A 20,662-nucleotide genomic window follows, 5' to 3' on the forward strand; every position below is an offset into this window, starting at 1 on the left:
ATTTTATTTATTTGAGAAGCAGAGTTACAGAGAGAGGTAGAGACAGAGAAAGAGGTCTTCCATCTGCTGATTCACTCCCCAAATGCCTGCAATGGCTGGAGCTGAGCTTATCTGAAATAAGGAGCCAGGAGCCTCCTCTGGGTCTCCCATGTAGGTTCAGGGGCCCAAGCACCTGAGCCATCTTCCACTGCTCTCCCAAGCACATCAGCAGAGAGCTGGATTGGAAATTGAGCAGCCAGGACTCGAACCGGTACCCACATGGGATGCTGGCAGTGCCGGTGGGGCTTAACCTACTGTGCTGTAGCGCTGGCCCTGCCCTAGTCTCCTGAACCTTATCTGCAGGTGTTCTGGGTCTCTGGAGGAGCAGGGAGTAAGAAGATCCAGAAGATCTTACTTGGTTTAACTTCCTTTAGATGTCTTATTCTCTTCCAAGCAGTAACAGTAATTCCTGGAGTTTATCTCACCTATTCTTCATTTTGTTTTGTGCCCATTAAAAATGTGTTGTTCATAAGAACTTGTGTTTTCTGTATGAAATTCATTATTGCCTGTTCTTTTAAACTTCCTGTATGTTTGCTTTCTTGTTCAAAGTCCCGTTGTATAGGCATATATACATACATATTTTTTAGAAGAACAAAATAATCATTTTTTTAAAATGGTACTTCTGTGTGTAGCCTTTTTTTTAAGATTTATTTTATTTATGTCAAAGGCAAAGTTATATATAGAGAGAGATCTTTCATCTGCTGGTTCACTCTACAAATGGCTATAATGGTTGGGCCTAGGCCAAGCCAAAGGTAGTAGTTAGGAGATTCATCCAGGTCTCCCACATGGGTGCAGGTTCCCAAGCACTTGGGCCACTCTCTGCTGCTTTCCCAGGCACATTAGCAAGGAACTGGATCGGAAGTGGAGCTGCCAAGACTGGAACCTGTATCCAAATGGGATGCCAGCATCGCAAGTGGCAGCTTTACCTACTATGCCACAAAGCCGGCCCCCCCAAAAGTAATCATTTTACTGTGCATACTGTTCTGTCACCTCTTTTCTTGAGCTGAATTAGTTGTCAGTGTGCTTTTAGATTCCTAATATAATGTATATTTTTCCACACAGCATGGTGTTTCACAAGAGGATGTTCTACGGAAGAGCCAAGATAAAAAAGTGAGAGATGTGATATATGACATTGCCAGCCAGGCTCACTTGCACCTAAAGCATGTAAGCAGCCCCTCTTTGCCAAATCATTTAGGATGCTGTCCTTTCTGAATGTGGCTGTTTGTAGGGTGTGGCTGTAATGTTCTCAGGTTGGCAATCTTTATTCCATTTTTCATTGGAGTCCCAGTGGATTTCTCCAGGGAGCTGTTGTGAATATCCCCTGCTCATAAAAGTGCCCCCTTTCTCTCTCTCAGCAGTTTCGTGCCCCCTTTTCTAAGTGCATCTAGCCCGAACTTTCTCGGGGCACTCCTCTGCCCCATCCACTCCTTTCCTGTCCTCTGTCAGGACAGGTGTCTGCCTTGCCTCCGATGGTGCTGCCTGCCTCCTCCTTCGCAGTCCCCTCCTGGTGTTTTCCCTGTGCCTCCCAGGTGGCTTGCCCCTTTGCCTTCTGCTGTGTTGCTACCACCTCCTGAATGTACAGGTAGCCCATGGGCCCTTCTGTGCTTCTTTTTCTCTTGCAGTTACACTGTTGAATGTGGGGTCTGTATTCCCCGTTACCTGAGAGTCCTCACTGCTCTAGCACTGCTCATCCTGCTGTAATTTGGCTTCTGCCCACTGTTATCAGCAGTCACTAATAACTAATCTTATTGCCAAATTTGATGGGTATTTAAAACTCACCAGTAGCTCTTTTTTTCCTTTTTTGACACCATTAACATGATTTCCTCCTTGACACTTTCTTTTTTCTTTTGATTCTCTGATGTGGCTCATGAGCTGGTTCCAGGTTTCCCTTACATAACACTTCACTTTTTCTGCAAGAGTTCATTCTTTGTCATTTCTCAGACTTTAACTATCTTTCTTTGGAATTTGACACTGCTGACTCCTCCATTTTTCTTTCTTTCTCCCTTTATCTCCACGATGCTCTTCTTTACTGATACTCCTTTTAAAAAGAAAAATATTTATTTTATTTATTTGAAAGGTAGAGAAATAAATCTGTAAAAAGATTTATTTATGTATTTGCGAGATAGAGTTACAGACAGAGAGAGGGAGAGACAGAGAAAGAGGCCTTCCATCTGCTGGTTCTCTCCCCAAATGGCTGCAATGGCTGGAGCTGGGCCAGTCTGAAGCCAGGAGCTGGGAGCTTCTTCCAGATCTCCTACATAGTTGCAGGGGCCCAAGCATTGGGGCCATCTTCCACTGCTTTCCCAGGGCATTAACAGGGAGCTGGATTGGAACTGGAGCAGCCAGGACTCAAACCAGCACCCATATGAGATGCCAGTGCTGCAGGCAGAGGATTAACCTGTTATACCACAGTGCAGATCCACATAAATAAATCTTGGGGAACAAAAAAGGAACTTTTCTATTTCCTTGATTGTCATAATGCTGTTTCTTTACTGGCTCTATTTGTGAACCTTTGTAAAAGGTTTTATAACCTTCAGTGGAGTCTAAAGACTTGGTCATTTACCTACATACCCCAGGGCCTTTGTACTTGCTAATTTTTTTTTCTGCTTCCTATCCTTTCCTCCTGCCCTTGGCATAGTCAGTGCTCAGTTGGCACTTTACCAGAAAGATCTTTCCTGGTCTCCTTATCCAAACTCATATCCTCCCTATACACACACGCCCACACACACACACGTTACCCCTACTTGTGTAAGTACATTTTCACAACCTGACATATTAAGGGTTTGTTTACTGCCTCCCTCTTCTTAGAATGTAAATGACTTTGCTTGGTTCTGTGCTGTGTTCTTAAGCATCTAATGTGCCTGGGACATGATAGGCACTCATTTATTAAGTAAGTTAGTAAACAGATTATAAGCTTTTAATTTTTTTAAAGATTTATTTATTCATTTGAAAGTCAGAGTCACACAGAGAGAAGGAGAAGCAGAGAGAAAGGGAGAGAGAGGTCTACCATCTGCTGGTTCACTCCCCAGTTGGCTGCAATGGCCGTAGCTGTGTCCATCTGAAGCCAGGATCCAAGAGCTTGCTCTGGGTCTCCCACGTGGGTGCAGGGGCCCAAGGATTTGAGCCATCTTCTGCTGCTTTCCCAGACCATTAGCAGAGAGCTTGCTGGGAAGTGGAGCAGCTGAGACTTGAACCGGTGCCGATATAGGATGCCAGCACTGCAGGCGGTGGTTTTACCCGCTACACCACAGCGCCATCCCCTAGCTTTTAAATTTTGAAAATTTCTTTTCTTTCTTTTTTTGTTTGAAAGTCAAAGTGACAGGAGAGAGAGGGAGAGAAAGATCTTGCATCTGTTGGTTCACTCAAGAAATGCCTGCAATAGCTGGGGCTGGGACAGAATGAAGCTAGTAGCTAGGAACTCTATTTAGGTCTCCCATGTGTGTGATGGGAATCCAAGCACCTGAACCGTTACCTGCTACTTCCTAGGGTGTGCATTAACAGGAAACTGGAATCAGAAGCTAAGCTGGGATTGAACTCAGGCTCTTTAATGTGGAATGTGAGTGTCCCAAGGAGCATTTTTTTTTAAAGATTTTTATTTGTTTATTTGGAAGTCAAAGTTATACAGATACACAGAGAGAGAGAAGGAGAGGCAGAGAGAGAGGTCTTCCATCCGTTGGTTCACTCCCAAGATGGCTGCAATGGCCAGAGCTGTGCAGATCTAAAGCCAGGAGCTTCTTCTGGGTTTCCCACGGGGATGCAAGGTCCCAAGGACTTGGGCCATCTTCCACTGCTCTCCCAGGCCATAGCAGAGAGCTGGATTGGAAGTGGAGCAGCTGGGACTAGAACCAGCGCCCAATGAGATGCTGGCACTGCAGGCAGTGGCTTTACCTGCTACGCTACAGCATCGGCCCCCAAGGAGCATTATTTTTTTTTTAAAGGTTTATTTGTTAATATGAAAGTCAGAGTTAACAGAGAGAGGAAGAATAGAGAGAGAGAGGCCGGTCTTCCATCCAATGGTTCACTCCCCAATTGGCCACAACTGCCGGAACTGTGCTGATCCGAAAAAAAGAGCCAGGAGCTTCTTCATGGTCTCCCATGTGGGTGCAGGGGCCCAAGGACTTGGGCCATCTTCTACTGCCTTCCCAGGCCATAGCAGAGGGCTAGATTGGAAGTGGAGCAGCCGGGACTAGAACCGGCGCCTCTATGGGATGTCGGCGCTTCAGGCCAGGGCGTTAACCCACTTCGCCACAGTGCCGGCCCCATCCCCAAGGAGCATCTTAACCAGTGTACCAGATATCTTCCCGAAACTGTATACTTTTTAAAAATGTATTAATTTTTAAAGGCTTATTTATTTGAAAGACTTACAGAGAAAGAGAGAATCAGCGGATGAAGGACCTCTCTCTCTCTGCCTCTCCTCTCTCTGTGTAACTCTGACTTTCAAATAAATAAATAATCTTAACCCGGTACTGTGGGTCACTAGGCTAATCCTCCGCCTGCGGCACCCAGCACCCCAGGTTCTAGTCCTGGTTGGGGTGCCAGATTCTGTCCCGGTTGCTCCTCTTCCAGTCCAGCTCTCTGCTGTGGCCCGGGAGTGCAGTGGAGGATGGCCCAAGTCCTTGGGCCCTGCATCCACATGGGAGACCAGGAAGAAGTACCTGGCTCCTGGCTTCTGACTGGCGCGGCCGTAGCAGCCATTTGGGGGGTGAACCAATGGAGGGAAGACCTTTCTCTCTTTCTCTCTCTCTCTCTCTCTCACTGTCTAACTCTGCCTGTCAAAAACAAACAAACAACAACAACAAACAAAAACAAAGCAAGAGTTCAGGTAAGGATGATGATAGTGCCACTCAGAGACTACAGGAAAAAAACCCAGTGGTATGCTAGGTGCATCTGTAGACTAGCTGCTGGACATAATTGATTTTGAGGAGATTAGAGGATATTTCGGAAGATGGACTTTGGAGAAAGCAGAATTGTGACTTTTAAAGGAAGTCTATTGAAGATCTTGGAGTTGGAAGCTATCCACATAGGCTTGTGGTTAAAGGTTTTAAATTCAGGAGATATTGCTCAAGAGGAGTGTCCATCCAGACAAGACAAACAAGTGCAGAACCTTGAGGCCGACCTTCATCTATCAGGTAGAAGAAAAAGCATCATTTACTAGAAGAAGCAGAAAAGGTTGACCAAAGAAATAGAATTGCGAATCAGTATCTTAAAAACCAAAGGAGAAAATTCCAAGGAAAGGGGATATCAGAGTTTTACAGATTGGAGAGTTAAGATGGATGGCTATGGTGATTAGTAAATCATGGATGATCTTAGACAATTGGGAGTGAAACCAGAGTACAGGGGCTAAAAAGAGTCAGGAGTAGAGGCAGTGAGTGTGTGTTCTTCAGGTGTAAGGGACAATATAAATGAAGACGTGGGGCCAGGAGGTGTATCCTACCTCGGAGGGAGTTACATTGGATCGATCAGAGTAGTCAAGATGTGAAGGCCTTTGAATTCTGATGAACAGTTGAGACTCGATCTACCAGAGTCAAGTTAAAGAAAGCAGAAATGAAGTGATGACATAAGGGCGTTAATTTGGCTGACCCTTGTGGAATGAATTAAAGATGGGGAACACAGAGGCAGATTCTCCTAAGGTCACTTAGGAGAGTCTTAACATTCACCTCAACAGGAGATGATGGCCATCTGTTATTAGGGAAGTGCTGGGACTTGTTAGTCCAAGTACTTATTTATCCCTTACTGCAGAGCTAGAGGGTCAAAGTTATTAAGGTATATTATAAGGTAGTTGGAAAATGCCAAGGCCAATCCATAATGAAGAATGGAATTTTAAATATGGTAGTTACGTTTTCCTGAGTCTTGGGCTTAGGAAGCTAAGAGCCAGAGGTGAGCTGTTTTCTTGCATTTTTAGAGATTCTAGTTATGTTGTTGAACTGCTGGTGTTGCTGACTGTTCACTTTCAGAGAGAGTGTTTATTTGCAGAAATATTTCAGACTGGTTTCCTTTTCCTTTTAGGCTAGGTCCTTCCACAAAAGTGTTCCTGCGAGAGCCTTTCCTGCCTTTCTGCAGACGGTAAGTGGATTAGCAGAGAAGGCTGTGTAATTAGGCAGGCAGATGTGCGTGATCTCTTTTTGTCTTTTTAAAGCTCCCAGTGCGCTCCTTTAGCTTGGAATCTTTGTTTTGATTTCCCTCCCTTATAGCAGGCTTGTTAGGTACGTGATGCATTTGGTGGTGGTCCTCCCTGTGCTCCCCGGAGCAGGTTGCACTGCATTGGTTTTAGCACTGGCTGCAGTCAAATTGCATTGACGTGAATCTGCTTTGCCCCCTGCTAGCCATGGGCCTTAAGTTCTTAACCATCATATTCTTTAGTTTTCTCACAGGTAAAATGAGAATAACAGGAGACAGTAACTCATAGGATTTTGACTTGGTTGCTATATAGTATTACTTAATATCATGTTAATTTTTTTCTGTAGTGACCTGACCATATGGTAGCACTGGTTCTTGAATAGTGTTTCACAGGCCATTGCTGAGCTGGCTGCACTTGGAATGATACATAATGATTTATGGGCTCTTCTTACTAAATAAGACTTTTAAGATTGAGAAGGGGACCAGTTCCTAGGCAAATCTGAGTTTTGAAAGTTCCCCAAGTGATTCTGATGTGTAGTCATATTCAGAACTGTTGTTCCAATTATAGTAATGATAAATGATACTGTTACTTTACACTTATTATGGGACAGGATCTGAACTAGCTTCTCTCATACATTATTTGTAATCTTCCTAGAAATAAGCCTACGTATGGTGTTGTACATTTCATAGGAAGAAACCAACGTTCCAAGATTTATAATCTTATAAAATTGTAAATATATGTGTTTTCTATAATACCAAGCATGTTTTCTATGCTTTTTCACTAAAATATAAAGGTGCATTTCTCTATTTTGTTTAAGATTTATTTAATTATTTGAAAGAGTTACACAGAGAAAGGAGAAGCAGAGAGAGAGAAGTCTTCCATCTGATGGTTTACTCCCCAATTGGCCACAATGCCTGGAGCTGTGCCGATCCAAAGCCAGGAGCCAAGGAGCTTCTTCTGGGTCTCCCACGTGGGTGCAGGGGCCCAAGGACTTGGGCCATCTTCTACTGCTATCCCAGGCCATAGCACAGAGCTGGATTGGAAGAGAAGCAGCAGGGACCAGAACCGGCGACCATATGGGATGCCGGCGCTTCAGGCCAGGGTGTTAACCCGCTGCGCCACAGTGCCAGCCCCAAAGGTGCATTTCTATCCCTTCAGATCTTCTATACTAATTTTCAGATCTGTTTGGAGTAATTTTGTTTCTTTACCGGGGTTGCTTATTATAAGAGTAATTATCAGTATTTTAAATGTTCCCATAAGAGAATACAAAAGAAGAAATTCAAAAGAAGAAATTAGAACCCCTACATTTTCTCTCTGTCCAGATAATGTCTGTTTATCTTTCTGGACCTTTTGGGTGCATATAATCAGAAGTGTATTTTTATATAAATGTACAATATATAAACATAAATATGTTTTTGTATATTTTATCATATACTCTATACCACCTTTTAAAGTGATTATTTGGTGGATGTGCCATCAAGTGTTTAATAAATAAGCTCTATAAAAGTTAAGGATGTTGTTTTCACTTCTGTGAAAAAGATTGTGCTCAACACTGACTGCTCATTAGAATCATTGGAGAAGCTTTAAAAAATAAACCCAGACAATACTTGGGTTAATCCTCAAACCAGTTGAGTCCGATATCTTCAGAGCATTTAAAAGCTTCCAGGAGTGAGCATTTAGTCTACCCATTAAGCTGGCTGCATCCTATATCGGAGTACTGGGTTTGATACCTGACTCCAGCTTCCTGCTAATGTAGACTCTGGGAGACAGCAGTAATGGCTCAAGTGAGAGACATGGATTGAGTTCCTGGATCCTGAATTTGGCCTGGTTCCAGTCACTGCAGGCATTTGGAAAGTGAACCAGCGGATGGGAGCTCTATGTCTGTCTGACTCATAAAAAAATAAGTAAATATATAACAATTAATTTTAGTTTAAAAGCTTTGCCAGTAATTGTTAAGTACAGCTCAGCCTAAGAACCACTGTCTTAGACCTGGGAACTTGTTAGAAATACAGGTGTTGAGCCCCCCTGCAGACCTGCTGAATTGGAAACTTGGACTAGGGCTCGCTTCTCCTTTCCATACTGTGCCAAGAGAAACTACAGAAACACATGGCAGTTCCTGAGGGACTGCTTCTATAATACACCCTCATTCCAGCTTCTCCGGAGCTGCTGCTTACTTGTCTTTTTTTTTTAAGATTTATTTATTTATTTGAAAGCAGAGCTACAGAGGAGCAGAGGGAGAGAGAGAGAGAGAGATCAAGATCGAGATCGGGATCTCTTCCATTTGTTGGGTCACTCTCCAGTAGCCAGAGCTAAGCTGATCTGAAGCCAGGAGCCAGGAGACCCTTCCGGGTCTCCCAAAGACTTGGGCCATCTTCCACTGCTTTCCCAGGCCACAGCAGAGAGCTGGATCAGAAGTGGAGCAGCTGGGTCTTGAACCGGTGCCCACATGGGATGCTGACACTGTGGGTGGGGGCTTTACCTGCTATGCCACAGTGCCAGCCCTGCTTATTTGTTTTATATATTATAATCATTTACTTATTTTGTTCAAAGAAAGGTTTTTGAAAACTGTCTGAAAGTGACTAATCTAGGCATAGTATATTCTTCTCCATAAATAAATTTTTAAGAAGCTGTATTCATAAATGTCTTTGAGGGGCCGGCGCTGTGGCGCAACAGGTTAAAGCCCTGGCCTGAAGTGCTGGCATCCCACATGGGCGTCGGTTCTAGTCCCGGCTGCTCCACTTCCGATCCAGCTCTGGGTGCAGCTCCAGCCATTGTGGCCATCTTGGGAGTGAAACAGTGGATGGAAGACCTCTCTCTCTGTCTCTACCTCTCTCTGTTAATCTGACTTTCAAATAAATAAATAAATCTTCTAAAAAAGTCTTTGAGAAATTTGTAATAAATTTATTACCTTAAACAGTTTATTTGCTATCAGCCAAAGTTTCTTTTGAACCAATTTGTAATTTGTAAGGGTCTAGTTGAACTCTGTTTAATTTTGAGGTCATGTTTCTCCTAGTTGTAAAAGCAGTACAGTCTCATAAAGATTTGAACAATATAAAAAGACAACTGGAAGAAAATAGCAATCACTTGTAATTATTTTTGTATATAATTGAAATCATACCTTTTATGAAAGTTTTATATTTATCAAGCATTTTACCTCATCATTAAAAATTTTATAAAGTTTTTTTAATGTATTTGAAAGGCAGAGTTGCAGAGAGAGAGTTGAGAGAGAAATCTTCCATCCACTGGTTCATTCCCCAAATGGCTACAAGGGCCAGCGCTGGGCCAGGCCAAAGCCAGGATCCTGAAGCAGAAGATTAGCCAAGTGAGCCGCGGCGCCAGCCATACACATTCTTAATGTTTCTAAGATTTGGTATCTTAGTGTGTCTTCCTGTGCATTCATTTCACTGCACTGTAATATTTCACTGTATGAACAATTAATTTTTTGCTAAAGAATTTATAGGTGATTTTTTAACTAATAACTAAGGTAGGGGCAGACATTTGGCACAATGGTTAAGACACTGCTTGAGATACCCACGTTTCATATTGCAGTACCTGTGTTGAAGTTCCAGCTCTGCTTCGGATTCTAGCTTCCTCTAATGGGCAACATATTTGGGTCATTGTACCCATGTGGGAGACCCTGATTGAGTTCCTGGCTCCTGGCTTCGGCCTGGCCCAGCTTCTAGCTGTTGAGGGCATCTGGGGAGTGAGTAAATCAGCAGATGAAGATCTCTGTGTTGATCTCTGTCTCTGTTTCTCTGCCTTCCAACTAAAGTAAAAATAAATTAATTAAAAATTAAAAAAAACAAGGCAGCAACACACATTCATGCACATATCATCTCTCGTACGTGTGTGCAAATTTAGGACTTTAAAAAGTAGATACTGGGGGCCGACACTGAGGCGTGGCCGGTAAAGCCGCCACCTGCAGTGCAGTGCCAGCATCCTGTTTAGGTACTGGTTCGTGTACTGGATGCTGCACTTCTGATCCAGCTCTCTGCTATGGCCTGGGAGGGCAGTGGAAGATGGCCCAAGTCCTTGGGCCCCTGCCCCCATGTGGGAGACCTGGAAGAAGCTCCTGGCTCCTGCCTTCAGATCGATACAGCTCTGGTAGTTGTGGCCATCTGAGGGGTGAACCAGTGGATGGAAGTCCTCTCTCTCTCTTTCTCTCTCTCTGTCTCTCTCTGCCTTCTGTAACTCTGCTTTCAAATGAATAAATCTTTAAAAAAAAAGTATACTGAATTTATCTGTTCATATATTTTTGTAATATATTTACATAGTCGAAAAGTTCAAGAAGGTATGATACTTCGAAGCTGTTTTCTTTTTTCTCATCCCGATGTTCCAAAGCCCCTAGGCTTAATCCCCCATCACTCTGTTCTATACTGTTGAACTCTAGGGGGCGCCAGCATGTGATCCAAGACAGTTTAATTGTGGAGTGCGAAACTAAGTCACTTCCCTGTTTAGTAAGAAAATTAGTAAAATAAAATATAAATTTGTAATTTATTAAGTAAAACAGTCTGTTAATAAAATATCTGAAAACCAAAGTACTACACATCGTCAGTGTCCTGTCCTCCTGTCCCTCTCTTAGAACAATACTACTAAGTTTTATGTGATGGCAGAAGGATGGGGTGGTATTTAGAGGGACCTGTTATGATTCTCCCTAGTTGAAATTCATGTGTAGCAAGAACTTGGAGACCCGTTAAGCGTTTTTACAAAACAGTAATTTTCTAAAAACAGCGCAAGCTCCCTCTTGTGGTACACTGTGTTTGGCCAGGGTAGGGGGTGAGGGTGGAGGATATTTCATTTTCTTTGATTGAAACATCCTTTTTGTATTCCACAGAATCTAGGGATAAGGCCAGACAAACATAATTAGTCTTTATATTTGACAAGAAGATTATATTATGGGCAGAAAAGGCTTGGTTATTCTACTACTAGCTTTGTGCTACTCAGCCTCATAGAAACTTTTTAGGAGATATCTTCATTTGTTTTGTCTTTTAAAATTCTTATTATGTAGAAGACTTTCTTGGGGAAACTAAAATAGCCCTACTATTTGTAATTATTCTTAGACTTGCTCATTATATGATCTAGTGACCGCTGTTCTCTTTTTCCAGGTTTCTCTAGAGGACTATTTAAAGAAAATTCAGCAAGTAGATTTTGATATATTCCATCCATCTTTACAACGGAGGAATGCATTACTTCCATTGTCTTTGTATATTCAGTCATGGAGAAAAAGATATTAAAATAATTTTCATGTAACTGATGTTAATTTACTTTTATTGTATTAGTTTTACAAAAGTATACTAAGGATTCTTATTGAGAAACTAGAGGAACTAACTCCATTCACTTAAGGAGAAAAAGAACTTACTGAATGGGGATCATGTAGCTGGCAGAACTGCTGTGAAATTGCTGTGGGATCAGGGTGCCAGGACACTGTGGGATTCTGTGCAGCCCACTGATACCACCAGCCCAGACAGTGGCTGTTGTGCCCTTCCCAGCAAGCCAGAGCCCCAGGAAGGAGCAGGTCATGCTCCAGCCACAGGGCAGGGAGAGGGCCTATCATCCTCCCTCCATGTTGGGAGCGGCTCAGGTTAGCACTGGAGTTTGCGTGCTGAGTAACCGAAGCTCAGGGTGTTCAGTACAGCTGGAAAGTGGCGTTTACTCAGGGCTCACAAACAGTGAGGTCACGTTTAAGGAGGATCAGTCACCGGCTTCACCTTCCTAACACTGCATCTTTCCAACTACGTGTGAAAATGTATGCATGATAAATAACGTCCTGGGGGCCTGTGTTGCAGCACAGCAGGTTCAGCCACTGCCTGTGACACCGGCACCCCATACTGGCCACTGGTTCCCGTCCTAGCTGCTGTACTTCTGATCCAGCTCCCTGTTAACGTACCTGGGAAGACAGCAGAAGGTGGCCCAAATGCTTGGTCCCTGCCACCCATGGGGGAGAGAGATCTGGATGGAGTTCTAGGCTCATGGCTTTGGCCTGGCCCAGTCCAGCTGTTGGAGTTGTTTGGGGAGTGAACCAGTAGATGGAAGATCTCTCTTTCTCTCTGTCACTCTGCCTTTCAAATAATCTTTAAAAAGTAAAATAACTTTTTTAAAAAAGATTTTATTTATTTATTTGAGAGGTAGGGTTACAGACAGAGAGAAAGGTCTTCCATCTACTGGTTCACTTCCCAAATGGCTGCAATAGCCAGAGCTGAACCGATGTGAAGCCAGGAGATTCTTAAGGCTCTCCCACATGGGTACAGGAGCCTAAGCACTTGGGTCATCCTCTACTGCTTTCCCAGAGCGTGAGCAGAGAGCTGGATTGGAAGTGGAGCAGCCAGGATATGAACTAGCACCCATATGGAACTCCATTGCCACAGGTGGAGGCTTAGCCTACTATGCCACAGCACTGGCCCTTAAAATCGCTTTTTGAAGATGAAGCAGCAGCTGGCAAGAGCTGGAACTCTGACTTTTGGTCTTGGTCCAGAAACTTATTTCTATTGTTAACCCCACTTTACCATTATCATGATTGTGACTAAAATTGTATTGATAAGATTTATTTAAATGTAAGTTGTTATGGTATCAAACATCCTTAGAGATGACATTTTTAAACACTAGTATATATTGAGCTTCCTAATGATATGAATTATGTTATCCTGTATGTTCTCATTTGATCTTTTCATTAACCAAAAAACAAAAAAAATTGTGTAATTATTGAGAGACAGGCAGATAACTCCCACCCAGTGGTTCATCCTCCATGTGCCTGCAGTGGCTAAGGCTGCACTAGCTGAAGCTAAGAGCTCAATCCACGTCTTCCACAAGAGGATCAGGGACCCAATTATTTGATTCATCACCTGCCACCTCCAAGGATCTGCACCAGCAGGAAGCTGGAGCCAGGAGTCAGAGGCAGGTATTGAACCCAGGTACTCCAACATGGGACACAAATATATTAACCACTAGGCCTGCTGCCTACTCTTCATTTTATCTTTTTTTTTTTTTTTTTTACAGGCAGAGTAGACAGAGAGAGAGAGAGAGACAGAGAGAAAGGTCTTCCTTTGCCATTGGTTCACCCTCCAATGGCCGCTGTGGCCGGCACGCTGCGGCCGGCGCACCCCGCTGATCCGATGGCAGGAGCCAGGAGCCAGGTGCTTTTCCTGGTCTCCCATGGGGTGCAGGGCCCAAGCACCTGGGCCATCCTCCACTGCACTCCCTGGCCACAGCAGAGAGCTGGCCTGGAAGAGGGGCAACCGGGACAGAATCCGGCGCCCCAACCGGGACTAGAACCCGGTGTGCTGGCGCCGCTAGGCGGAGGATTAGCCTAGTGAGCCGCGGCGCCGGCCCATTTTATCTTTTAAAAGACCCTATGAAATTAGGTACTTTTTGAGCAGTTAAAATTTTAAATTACAAAATATATGCCAATTGCAAAAAACAGAATTGTTTACATTGCTGTCATTGGTAGATCTGAAATCTGAATGAATTCCTAACTCAAAACTAGGTTTATGCCACAGTTTCCTTTCTCCTGCATTTTTGTGGTCTTCTACCCCTCTAAGAGCTCTTGCCCTCTATTCCATTTCTCTTAAATCTTTGGTTTTGGCTATGAATTTGTGCCTATTTGAAGTGTGAGTGATGGTTTAAAATACCATATTTTGTAAATAAAATCCAGATTTTCAAGGGCAAGAATATATTGACTCATCTTGGCATCCGTAGTACCTTGAGTGATTTCTGATGTAGAACAAGTAAAAATTAATAAGTATATTACTGAATGAATGCAAAATGTGGTTTTGTATGGTGGTGTACTCTTGAGTTGATACTCGCTCTGAAAGAATATCCACTTGTTTAATTGTATGGCATGAGAGAGTCATTTAGCTTGTACCAAGGAAATGGGATTTTCATTTTGGGATTCTGAATGATTCAGGGTTGAAGAGTTAGTTCATTAGTGACATCCTCTGTTAGCATTGTCTGGGGTCTTCCCAGGTTACATTTGTCAACCATTGCTATTAGGGACCTCAGTTCCCATATAACGGTCTGAAAGAGAGGGGTTTAAAGCTCACCTAGATTACTGGATTCCTTACTGGCTCAGAAGCCAGTTTACTTTTAAGTAAGTTATTTCAAAATACTTTCTAAGCCATTTTAAAATTGTTGCTTAGAGATTTGGATGAACTAAAGTTACCAGTCTCCTAGAGATTAAAATATTCAGTGACATTTACTGTGCAATTCATTTCCTAACATACAAGATACCCTCTTAGGTGGTACCAACATTCTTTTTTGTTTGTCAAATCTGAGTTTTTACTAGAGTACTTTAAAGGAGTTAGAAGCTTTTCCAAACCATTTTAGACAGATTTTGTTAATAGATTTTGTTATTCTGTTAATATAAATTACAGGTTAATTTCAGAGTGAGTTTACATATCATTAGGAGTGTTGGTAATTCATAATCAATTGACAATATTTCTCTTCTCTTGATGAAATTGAATTATTTGTGAGAAATGTTACAGTAGCCAACATGTGTTGATCATGAACTTGGCCAGGTAGTGTACTTTGCATTTATGTACTTTAATCCTCACAATGAAGCCGGTCTTTATTTTCCACATGATAAAACTATCTCAAAGATGTGAATTTCAAGGACACACAGGCTTTAGTACTAGAGCTGAATGCCAAACCCACATGAGCTCAAAGCTCATTTTTTTTTTATCATCCTGAAGCTTGTAAAATAAACTGCCAAACTTAAAAGCTCAAGAGTACAGTTTTTCCAGAAATAATTATTACTGCATCAATTTCAAGTACAAATTAGGTTAAAAAATAATTACTACATAAATTCCAACTGTAAATTAGTTGAAAAAGAGATAGGCAATTGTAATAGATGCTAAGTTCTGGTTGCTGGGTTTAGGCTACATTCAGGGGGACACCTAGTTGCCTTGGAGGTCCAAGGTTTCCCAGAGGAGGTTGCTAGCCCGTGAATAGTGTCAGGAAGGCTAGGGAGGAGCCAGGACTTTGGGGGGGGGGGGGTGGTCTGGATGTTGTTGTGGGGAGATTCTGGCTGACGGAACAGACTTACAAATGCCAGGAGGCAGAATGGATGGCCTGTGTTGAGCCTCTTAAAATTTTGGCTCTAACTTAATTAAGTAAAAGAACAGAATGTAATGTCCAGAGTTCTTAGGAAAGTTTGTGAATAAAAAGTGGACACATTCCTGGTCTAGTGAAAAGCTTTGAATTAAGATCAAAGACTTGAGGGTTTATATTTTATTCATTTCAGCAAAGCCCTGGATTTATTTTAGCTCATATAAATTAGACTTCTCTGAAGGCACTGGCCTAATTAACTGCTTTGTCCAGAAAGATCCACCGAGTTGTAAACATTATACAGACAGTTACTGAAAACAAAACAAAACATCCTACTGTTTGTTCCTGTGAGGAGGACTGAGAAAGAAATCACACACACCCAGAACTGGGAAGTGTATTCGAAATGGGTCAGGAAGGGAAGAGGAGTTGGGGAGTACATTAAAATCATTTGAACTCCTTCCCTACTTTTTGCTATAATGAACATACAGTTCTTAGATAACTACCAAGTTAAAAAATAGGGCCCTTCAACTGAGAAAGTTGGTGGTAGGGAAGGTGATTAGATTTATGGGACACTGATAGGTGGGCATGAATTTTTCTACCAAATCTATATTTGTGAGTTTAAAAGTTTGTTCAACAAGAAGGACTGCTTGGCCAGTGTTACTAAATATACGACTCGCTTTGTGTATAAACTGAAAAGAATTCAGAGTTCAGATACAGGCAGTAGAGTTTCTTGATTTGAAGTACTTCTTTCAAGAGTGTGGACTCTAGGAGAACCCATTGTGTTCAATACCAACTCCATCACTCCAACAACTACGTAACCTCAGTAAGTTGTCCTAGGCTTCAATTGCCCCCTTTTAAAAGCAGACAATATCCTATCAACTTCTGTGGTTATTGTGAGGGGTAAATGAGTTAACACAAATAAAGTGCTTAGAACAGTGAACTACATGTAGTAAACTATAAATGTTAATGTAACACAGAAGCCACAGACTAGCAGTCTGAACCAAATTAGGCCTGCAGGCATATTTTGTTTTGCAGGCACAACATTGGAAACAAGAATGAGAAGTCAAATGTCTTTAGACAGGAAGTGTGTTCTCCAACGGCCACAGGTTTCAGCATGAACTACAGGTATTATCTCACACCCAGCCTGATTCATGCATTTATGTTGTGCTTACACTGTAAACACTTGAGTGTGCGACCAGCAGTGTAGAATTGGTGGGTGGTACATTAGCTGTCGCTCCCCCTCTTCATGGAGGAACGACACTAAACCCTGCATAGGCTTCATATCCGAGTCACGGCACCATTATGTCGCTCCCCCTCTTCATGGAGGAACGACACAGGACCCTGCGCTGTTCTTTTGTCTGCTCGGCCTTCCCCGGGTTTGCTGCTGGTTCTTCCCGGGTTGGCTACTGACCCTTCCACCTCCGTGGAAGGGCGGTTCCCCCTGCCACTTTCCCCACTTCCGCGGGGGAGCAGCACACCGCCGGCCGGCTTTCTCGGGGGCTGCACAGGTGTTCCTTCAGATAGATGTTCCTGGTGCATGTTGTCTCTCTCCTCCTTTATAGTCCTCTTCCACCAATCCCAACTCTGCTACCCATACGCCGAGTACACTGCTCTCCTCCAATCAGGAGCAGGTCCTACAGTTTATTGGTTGAACTGGAGGCAGCTGCGTAGAAGCTGTTTCCTCCTCTCCCAGCGCCATATTGTGGGAGAGCAGATGCATAGAATAAGTCTTAATTCCAGTAACTTAGTCTAGTCCGAGTTGCTCCCAGTTGCTCCCCACATTAGCGACGAGTGATCTGCTTGCGTCTGGCTTCATGAAACACAGTCATGCTTTCTCCCAGAATGCTGACTTTGTGTAAACTATTATTGATACAAGAGATGCATCCTGGTGCTGCTCCTCAAATCTTTGTGATCCGAATGCACATGTGTAGTATACTGTGGGGTCGGAGCCTCTGAGTTAATTTTCATTTGGGTGATGGCAGACATGTCAAGGGCAAGCTGGAACTGTGTGTGAAAGCTGTGGTCCCTGGGCAATGCATGTGGTGTTTGAGAACTGAGTTGTTGGGTCTGATTAGAAGGCAGGGTATGAGGAAGGAAAAGTGCGGCTGGAAGAATAAATAAACCAGAGGCCACATGAACGTGTTTGGATTGTAAGAATGGCATGAGAGTTGAAAATAAGTACTTCTCAGCCGGCGCCGCGGCTCAATAGGCTAATCCTCCACCTAGCGGCGCCGGCACCCCGGGTTCTAGTCCCGGTCGGGGCGCCGGATTCTGTCCCGGTTGCTCCTCTTCCAGGCCAGCCCTCTGCTGTGGCCAGGGAGTGCAGTGGAGGATGGCCCAAGTGCTTGGGCCCTGCACCCCATGGGAGACCAGGAGAAGCACCTGACTCCTGGCTTTGGATCAGCGCGGTGCGCTGGCCGCAGCGCGCCAGCCGTGGCGACCATTGGAAGGTGAACCAGCGGCAAAAGGAAGACCTTTCTCTCTGTCTCTCTCTCACTGTCCACTCTGCCTGTCAAAAAAAAAAAAAAAAAAAAAAAGTACTTCTCTACAAGTGGACATACCATGTATGTTTTGGGTGTATGCTCACGGACATTATTTACATTATTTCTGGTGTAATTATCCCTTTGGCTAAACAGTGCCTTTTGAGTCAGGAGATTGAATGTCTTTCTTGTTATTTGATAAGTCTGTGGGCTGATTTTTTATTCCCTTGCACAAGTCCTGTTTTCCTTCGAGTCACCCTTTTCTCATTAAATAGTCCTGCCTTGGTGTACTGTGTGTTTTCCCTTTTATTTTTAATCACAGCTAATCTTCCCAGCTGCTTAGTTATGTAATAATATCCTGTGTGTTTAAATGCAGGCCTACATAATGAATTTCTCAGAGACAAGTTCAAGAGCTTTTTAAAACCACAAGATCTCTTTTATGAGTGCTACAATGATTCTTTAGGAACTCAGTGGTTGGAGAAGCTATTTCCCTATATCATATGCTTGTTTCTTGCTGCAGTTGTTTTATACAACAATAATTTTCTAAATTGACTAATAAGTTGAGAAATTTCTCACTTAACATAAAGATGTCACTGCCATTCCTTTCTTGAAAGCTACGCCAAACGGTTGTTAGAAATAGCCTGTTTGAATCTTGCTTTGAGGGAATATATAACATATTGTTTCCTAAGAGGTCATTTTTTTTTTAAAGATTATTTGAAAATCAGACAGAGAGAGAAGGAGAGGCAGAGAAAGAGGTCTTCCATCCGATGGTTCACTCCCCAGTTGGCTGCAATGGCTGGAGCTGCACCGATCCGAAGCCAGAATTTCTTCTGGGTCTCCCACACGGGTGCAGGGGCCCAAGGATTTGGGCCATCTTCTACTGCTTTCCCAGGCCATAGCAGAGAGCTGGATCGGAAGTAGAGTAGCCGGGACTCAAACCGGCGCCCATATGGGACGCTGGCACTGCAGGTGGCGCTTTACCCTGTATGCCACAGCGCTGGCCTCAAGAGGTCATTTTGTAAAGAAGAAAAGAATGTATTCTCTTTTTATATAACTCATAGATTACCACTGCAGAAATCTTGGGGAAAAATAAATAAAAAGGAAATATATAATATATATATATTTATTTGAAAGTCAGAGTTTCAGAGAGGGAGAGTCAGATCTTCCATCCGCTGGATCACTCACCAGATGGCCACAGTGGCCAGGAGCCAGGAGCTCCATCCAGCTTTCCCATGTGGGTGCAGGAGCCCAAGCACCTGGGCCATCTGCTGCTGCTTTCCCAGGCCATTAGCAGGGAGGTGGGTTGAAAGTGGAGTCAGTATTGCAGCTGGTGGCCTTACCTACTATGCCACAGCACCAGTTTCCCTAAATCCCTTTTTAAAAATTATTTATTTTACTTATTTGGAGGGCAGAGTAACAGAGAGAGTTACATCTTCCACCTGCTGGTTTGCTGCCAAATGCCCCCAGTAGTCAGGGCTGGGTCAGGCCTATGAGCCTATGAATCTATGAGCCTGGAACTTGATCTGGGTCTTCCACATGGATGGCAGGGACCCAAGTACTTGGGCCATCTTCTGCTGCCTGCCCAGGCACAATAGCAGGGAGCTGGATCAGAAGTAGAGGCACAGGGACTCAAACCAGCACTTGGATATGGGGTGCTGGCATTTCAAACAGCCACTTCACCACAGTGCTGCATACCCCCTTCCCCGACTCTCTTTATTAAAGTACTTACTGAAAAGTGGATAGTTACTCTCCACTCTTTTTTTTTTTTTTTTTTTTGGACAGGCAGAGTGTACAGTGAGAGAGAGACTCTCCACTCATTTTTATCAGTCTGGGTTTTAAAACCTTACTTTGTACAAAGTAGGACAGTTTAGACACTTGAGAAATCAAATTTCAGTTGTTCTTTCAGCTTTCTCCTTTACTGCCTTTTACTAGAACAAGAAAAATAAGTCATTTTCTCTCTCAAGTTTCCTGTTGTCCCTTTGTCCCTCTTGTTCTTCAAACAAGAGCCCTCACTGCGAGTTCAGGTGCCAATGAGCAAAAACTCGACAGTTGCACAGTTGTAAGTCATCTTGACTGTCTTGTTTTGTTTTGTTCTCTTGGTTTTGGTCAGGCTGAAAATAAAGAAGCTATTTAAATTTGCTTCCTGAGGGATTAGCTTAGCCATGAACCCTAATAACAAGAGAAGTGGCCCGTTGGTCCTGGGGTTCAACAAGCAATGTGAGGCTGGCAGATAAATGAGCTCTTTCTGAACTAGTGTGCATTTAAATAAATTTTCCAGATTCATGTAATGTGGTTGGAGCTGGTGTACATGGTCCCGAATGTATCTTAGTTAAGCTACCTGCTTTCACTGGCTCTTTAGGTGCCAGTTCCGATCTGCTCTCTGGGCGCTGAGAAGGGAGGGGCTCCTGCATTATTGCTCGGCGGAGCTGGGAGCCCTGCAGATGCCACCCTGGCAGGAGGGGCAGGAGTGCTTGTTACTCTTCCCCTGGGTGGCCTCTTCACCCCTCAGCCATTGTGAAGGCCCTGATACTCCCTAAGCCTTCTCTGCCCCCACCCCGCAGGAAGGGGAGGGCCTCATTGCTGCTGCATGTGGCTGTGAGTTCCGACTCCAGTGGGGGCAGGAGCCCTTTTTAACTGCCAGGTGGGGGTGAAAGTGCTGGCTCCCTGTGGCCCAGTGGAGGTGGGTCCCTGGTTACAGCCTGATGAGGCTCCCACTCTGCTTGGCTGCTCTCAGTGGGAGTGGGGCTGGAGTTTCTCTGGGCTTTTTAGCTGGAGTAGGTGGTTACTCTCTAAGAGTTTCCTGCCTTATTAGGTTGTCCTTTTGGTCCGTTGGCCAGAGATATCAAACTTTGGGTGGGGAGGTGGGGAGTTTTCTGCATGTTCCCCTTGGTGTTTATGGGTTGCCAGCTTTTTCAGCTCCATGTCTGGAGTACAAGGTGTGGAAAAAAAAAAAAAAAAAAAAAAAAACTAGGGAGCTCATTGTTGG

General features: G+C 43.7%; 1 protein-coding gene across 6 annotated transcripts in view; it reads left to right on the forward strand.

Moving 5' to 3' along the window:
• NDUFAF6 (NADH:ubiquinone oxidoreductase complex assembly factor 6) overlaps positions 1-11,407 on the forward strand; it is a 29,834-nt gene extending 18,427 nt beyond the window's left edge. For 5 of the 6 annotated variants that reach the window (XM_002710699.5, XM_051844631.2, XM_051844632.2 and 2 more), the window contains 3 exons: positions 1,102-1,203; positions 6,046-6,102; positions 11,263-11,407. In XM_002710699.5, the coding sequence (XP_002710745.3) occupies positions 1,102-1,203; positions 6,046-6,102; positions 11,263-11,391 (288 nt within the window). In that variant the 3' untranslated portion in view covers positions 11,392-11,407. Of the gene's footprint in view, positions 1-1,101; positions 1,204-6,045; positions 6,103-6,974; positions 7,429-11,262 lie in introns of those variants that run through there. The other variant, XM_017341444.3, reaches the window with a different exon arrangement.
• Positions 11,408-20,662: the final 9,255 nt, after the last annotated feature.

Source organism: Oryctolagus cuniculus, chromosome 6 (genome assembly GCF_964237555.1).
Source record: "Oryctolagus cuniculus chromosome 6, mOryCun1.1, whole genome shotgun sequence".
Taxonomy (NCBI): Eukaryota; Metazoa; Chordata; class Mammalia; order Lagomorpha; family Leporidae; genus Oryctolagus; species Oryctolagus cuniculus.